Source organism: Amblyomma maculatum, chromosome 9 (assembly GCF_055883805.1).
Source record: "Amblyomma maculatum isolate TAMU_Amacu chromosome 9, ASM5588380v1, whole genome shotgun sequence".
NCBI classification, from domain to species: domain Eukaryota; kingdom Metazoa; phylum Arthropoda; class Arachnida; order Ixodida; family Ixodidae; genus Amblyomma; species Amblyomma maculatum.
In genome coordinates this window covers 64,315,420-64,321,419 of record NC_139352.1, presented here as the reverse complement: position 1 = coordinate 64,321,419, position 6,000 = coordinate 64,315,420, and the positions used below count along the sequence as shown (strand labels likewise).

Genomic DNA, 6,000 nt, shown 5'->3' with positions numbered 1-6,000 from the left:
CCGTGGCAACGTGCGTGCTCAGGAAGACTTCATCAGAACAGACAGCATCGTTAGCCTGGTTCAAGGACGGCCGCGCTGTGACCACATCCACCGATAGAGTGATTGTCATGAAGGCGTCGCAAAACAGCCTCACCCTCGCTATCAGGGATGTCCTGGTCGATGACATCGGCAACTACACCTGCGTCGCCGACGGTCCGGACGGGCGTGTAGAAACCACGGTTCCGCTAATCCTCCACGGTAAGTGTTCATATCCCGCATGTACCAAGTACTTTTGATGCATTGTACCGCTACGCTAAACAACGATTAATTTATGTCTGGTGCGTGCTTACCCTACTGAAAAAATTGTATGAAGCAATAACCTCACATTTTCTCGCACAATCTCACTCAATTCACATAAGAAACCACATACAAGTCGCATATAATTGCATAAGGTCTCATAGTTTCTTGTACATTATCATAAATTATGTACGACATTTTATGATAATGATGTGCACCGTATGACATCGGTGCGATTAGATGAGATTTTATGAGGTTATTGCCCCTTAGAACGTTTGGTTTTTCAGTAGGGTATACATTCACCATTTTAATTGAAGAAGGGTAAGTGAAAAACAGGAAAGTATCTGAAGAAATGTGGCTGGCAAACGCACGCCATTCAAATGAGTACCGATCTGAAATTGCATAGTGGCTGCTGTCTGCAAACCACGCGTCCTATTTTTGATCAAATTTAAGCAGAGAAGGATGACATGTAACCGCGTGTTTCTCTACAACGCGATCAACCACAGCTATCCGCCCTCCACTTACCTCCCTCATGCACTCAGTAAGGACTGGCAGGAATAGAGTGCCTTATCTGCTCCTAGCAAAACTGATATAAAAATAGTAATTCTAAATCTAACTTTCTCCACGCACTTCGTATGGTACGAAATATACAACCTCCCCTGATGCACGCTTGAATCAGTATCGAGTATTACAGTCAACATAAAGGATTATCATTCCCGGCGAAAGGTTTGAAATAAGCGCACATTTCGCAGGTCCTGCCCTTCCTAGGAGTCGATACCCTACTGAAACAATTGTATGAGGCAATAACCTCCCATTTTCTCACACAATCTCACTCAATTCACATAAGAAATCACATACAAGTCGCATATAATTGCATAAGGTCTCGTAGTTTATTGTACATTATCATAAATTATGTCCGATATTTTATGATGATGGTGTGCACCGTATGAGAGTCTATGCGATTACGTGAGACTTTATGAGGTTATTGCCCCGTAGAACGTTTGGTTTTTCAGTAGGAATATTCATACTTGCTTCGGGCCTGTAGTAGCAGCGGATTAAACTGATGTTTTGCTCGCAAATACAGGCTTGCGCTGGAACAGTTCGTTATCGAGAGTTCCATCCAAAGCGAGCTTACAGGGTCCTATCTTCTCCGCTGTCGCACTCTCGAAGCCCACGTGTGTGCTGCGGAGGTAGCGGTGTCACATAAAAGACGCCATGCCTTTTAAGCGGTTCCTTTCCAAACTGCAAGGAGCTACCTCGAACGAATGTTGAGGTGTTTGGATCATAGATGTTCCACCTAGCTGCTGATCAGTATTTGGTGTCGCGAACATGTGAAGGCTTCAGTGTTGTTTTGATTCGCCGCCCCTCTTTCCTTTTTCAATGTATTTTCCCCGGATTATGAGGATCAAGGGGTTTGAAACATTCACCATCTTTTTTTTTTAATTTCGGAGGCACGGCCCTCTACTCGGTAAAACGCTTAAGACGTGTTGGGTATTATGCCTTTGTTGCCTAAGTTTATCAAGCCCTATACAATTAGCTCGGCGACAAAGATGAGCAAATGTCATCGAATCTCGTTGGATGAGATAACCACCAAGCGTGGTCAGATTTCAGAATTAACCTATTTATTGTGCAAGAGCAGTTAATTATCCAAATAGGCGCAGTTAGTGCTTACTATCACATTGTTAATTGCCGTATATGTCTAACTTGCAAAAACAGCGTCGCATAAGCATTCTCATTTCAACCAAGACACGCCACTTATCTTAACCTTCTTGACTTGTGTTTCGTAGGACAGCCTATGTAGGCCTTCAACCAGGCTATATTTCTGTAATCAGAACAACTCTTACTCTTTTCTTCTCTATAAGGATACACTGTCCATATTTGGACCGAACAGTGGGAATATGCGTTAAAATGGACGACATTGCTGTCTGGCTCGCCGAAAATTCTCACTTCGCTGACTTATTTCAGAATTTAGTACCACTCTGCATCAAAGCAGGAACCTAATGAGGAAAATGAAGTCATTTCCTTCTTTAGCTGGGGCTGCCTCCTTTGGTTCCGCTTTGCGGAGTGGGGTGTGCACATTAACTTCCTGTTTTGTCTCCCGGCGCGCTCTTGTGACAATGTTTCCAAGGCAATTTCAGCTCGTAAGCGTCTAAAAATAGAGTAGGAGGCAAAAGACACAAGGAAGAAAATAAGTTATTTTGCGAGTTGTTACTACTTCGCGAATAACAGTATACGAAGAAGTTTAGCCAGGGTATTTAAACCCCCGTCATGAATGCCCAAATTTCAGGATCGCATAGCGACCTCATTGTGCCACAGTGTCTTCAGTGCGTTTCTTTTCCTCAGAAAAAAGAATACAAACAGGTCGAATAGTAAGAATTAATTTGTGTATAGACGACTGGTATCTCAACTTTCTCCTGTGTGCTTTTACTTCCAGGGACAAACGTTTCGGTTTTCGGAGCACCTATGATTTCGCGAAACGATTGATCAAAACACTTACAGTATCGTTTAAGTCAGCGTCTATATACCAAAGCACTCTTAGGGATTTCCATGTGAAATGTAAACCAAACAGCGCTTCCCCATCATACGAAACCATTCTCATTCTATATCCACAGGAGGAAACCGAAATCCATTGGAAAACTAAAGAGTTATCTGTTTTTGAAGACATACTTTACTGAAATTACCGACCATTTCTTCTCGCACCATTCGAAATCTTCTTTTCCATTTTACCGCGTACCGGGCGTTGGCACTGGGAAACACAGAAAAACAATTCAACGCTCGTATTTTCTTCCCGCGTTGTAGTCTCGTTTTTAGAAAGGCAGACTGCATTTTCGAACTGCACGGAGGAAGGAAAACATAATCCAGGCCCTCACTATTCAAGATGGAGAACAAAACATGTAGCGAATGGGGTGCTTTCGCAAAGGCTACTGGGATTCCTCGCTCACTTTTCGTCTCATACGTCGTCAACATTACCACGTCGACTATGTCGAGCCAGGCGGGGAAGAGTATTTTTGTGCAATGTTTGAGTTTCGCGAATGACGCGAGGTTTTGAAAGCGTATACAGTAAGTGTAGATATTAACTGTTGCACGTTTTGTGCTTTCAACGTGCCCACAATCACAAGCAGCCCAGCAGCAACTGGCAGTGGCCCGGCGTAGCCATTGTCTGCTTCCCGGTGCATGCGCAAATGGGGTGAAACTCCACAAACCCATGACCAACTAGGCAAAGGAGAGCAATAATGTCAAGTAACGAGCTCTCTCTAATGGTTTCCTTTCACAACGGCAAACTCATCGGGGGCACGGTGCAGGAACATGGCGACTGCTGCGCCCCCTAGTTGAGTAAAGGGGCAACTTTAACATGGCAAAGATTAAGGTGCAAGTTTTCTTGTTTATTAAGATTGGAAACGTAGTTTTACGTAAAATAAAATGAACAAAATAAAACTGATGATGTCTATCACAGATGGCAAACATTTTTTGCCTGTAGCAGCACTGCCGATGCCGGTGCCGTTGCAAAAGTAGCAGTATAGTTTCGGTTGTGTGATTTCTTTTGGAAAGCATTTTATAAGCAGATCAAGAACGATTAAAGAAGCAATATATAGCGGCTGTTTGTTGAAAGCTGCCTTAAGAAGGTATGGTAAGGTAGATGGGTATTTGTTTCAGCTTTATATCAGCCTTATATCTCAAGACCTACCGCAAATTTTCTTATTAGTTATCCTTGAGGCTTTAAAGACATGAACTAAGATTACAGCAGCTGATATGTTCTCGCTTTTAGTACTCGAGTGCCACAAATTAACCTAATTTAGAATTAATTGCATATTTTCTCAGTAAAAGAAATCAGTATAACTATTAAAGTTTACACTCGAATTCAAAATTTCAGCATCCGTAAACAAAACCTAAAAACAAATGGAGTCAATTTAGTGGTTTATTGGGGTTTTACGGCGCATAAGTGACTATGGCTGTCAAGCGTCAAGCAGATGGGTAGAGAAGTCCATCAAGGTGTCGGTATTCAGTGTTCAGAAAAGTAATGCTCTCACTTGTGAACCTTAAATTAAGAGACCGTTATACCTAATATTTTGACACGTTCATACTTTAATCAGTTCCTGAAAGCTTCAATCTCGATTACTAACACTGGACTGCAATGTAATCTGGAAAACTCTGAGAATATCAAACGAGCGGTTTCTAAAAAAAGCAAATTAAAGTTGAAAAATATTCAAGAACATCGTTCTCTGAAAACAGAACTTTTATATTTCCACATTTACTGCACCAATGGTTGAATAGGCATCAAAAGAATGATGTACTTTTTTTTCTGTGGTGGCCTCTTCCTGAAACTTGTTTAGAAGTTTCTCTTGTTTCGTCATCGTTGCTTGCTCTCTAGGTACGTGCGGAGTTCTCCTTTTGTTTCAAGTTGGTAAAAAAAGATTTCGCAAAATACACCTGGTGTTATGCAATATGTGTTCAAAGCAGCATTTAATTCTTCGTTCTAGTTAGTGTGGTATCTCACAGCACCACAAGTGGCAATTTTAGGACGTCGGCCTGAAGCAATGCTTTAGGACAGTAGCTGCAGTTGTATTGTTGATTTAAGGGTGTCCTGCGTCTCGTGACTCCCGCCAAGAAGATAGTTCCTTAAGAAGACAGTCATGCATAAGTAAATCTGGAGGCTGATTTCATTACAGTATGTCCTAGAATTACTTTCATTAAGTCTACAACTGCACCCGCGCCATAAATATTTTTTCCTTATACCGACAGTTCTTGATTAGCTTCCTTGCTAGCATCTTTCCTGAAAAACTGTTTGCCGAAAACGTCATCTTCCTTATCCACTTATTAGGCGTCCTTGACATGGTTAGGCACGACAACGTGGAAAAATGCCTTGCAAATCGACAAATCTTATTGAGAACAGTACGGACAACAGAGAACAATAAATTTTCTTCAAAGCTACCAAAAATGTTCTTAATGAAAACTTTGGAGTCTACGGACATATATGTCAGAAATTGAACAAAGCTTGCAGACCTAGATATCTTATTCGTAAATAAGCAATGTATGCAAATAAAAAGGAAGAACAAAAACATGTAAACAAGCATCGCATATATGCAAGTTGTTTTGCCGGGATTAACATTTCACTCCATTTTTTAAATGACTTGGAGCTCTCCTCAGCCCCTGCCGGTGTCCTGGTTTCCTCCTCACGTTGTGTATTATTCTTTGGTTACGATATAAATAAAAATGATTATTTTGTAGTCGTTTTACCCTGCCTTCCCGCTGAATTTTATGACATGACCAAAAATAACTCAGCATGACGCAGTGACATAGTCAAGAAAGGGAGGACAATCACTTCAGACTTTCCAGGCGGCTGCCAATGTTAACAGCAACGATAAGACACAGCATGCCGCAACCATTCGATCTGACCTGACGTTTTCTACGAATTTAGTATTTAAATACCTGCCTAAAATCGAGTTCAGCCCGCGTTAGTGCCACAAACTGATGATATTGCTTTGAGTATTAACTCTATGCAAAAAACAGACTGTCCCTTTTGGGTTCGCTAGAAAAGCCTCCAGGAAACTCGCATCCTAAACATTCAAGATTTCGGCTATTTGGTTAAAAAACTCCCTGTACTTCTACAAGAAACATGAGCTCACACGCTACAAAAATGTCCTGCGCTGCGGTGCTGCGGGAAAAAGCTCCCATAGGTGTTCTGCTTTTCTCCACCAGCCGGCGCCAGTGGTGCCGACGCGCGAG

At 41.9% G+C, this 6,000-nt stretch overlaps 1 protein-coding gene across 1 annotated transcript in view; it reads left to right on the top strand.

The window, feature by feature from the left end:
* Positions 1-6,000, top strand: part of LOC146179229 (cell adhesion molecule Dscam1-like) — a 185,462-nt gene continuing 179,462 nt past the window's right edge. Inside the window, exon 1 of the mRNA XM_084578908.1 lies at positions 1-237. Coding sequence (XP_084435034.1) covers positions 108-237 — 130 coding nt within the window. The 5' untranslated portion in view covers positions 1-107. The remainder of the gene's footprint in view (positions 238-6,000) is intronic.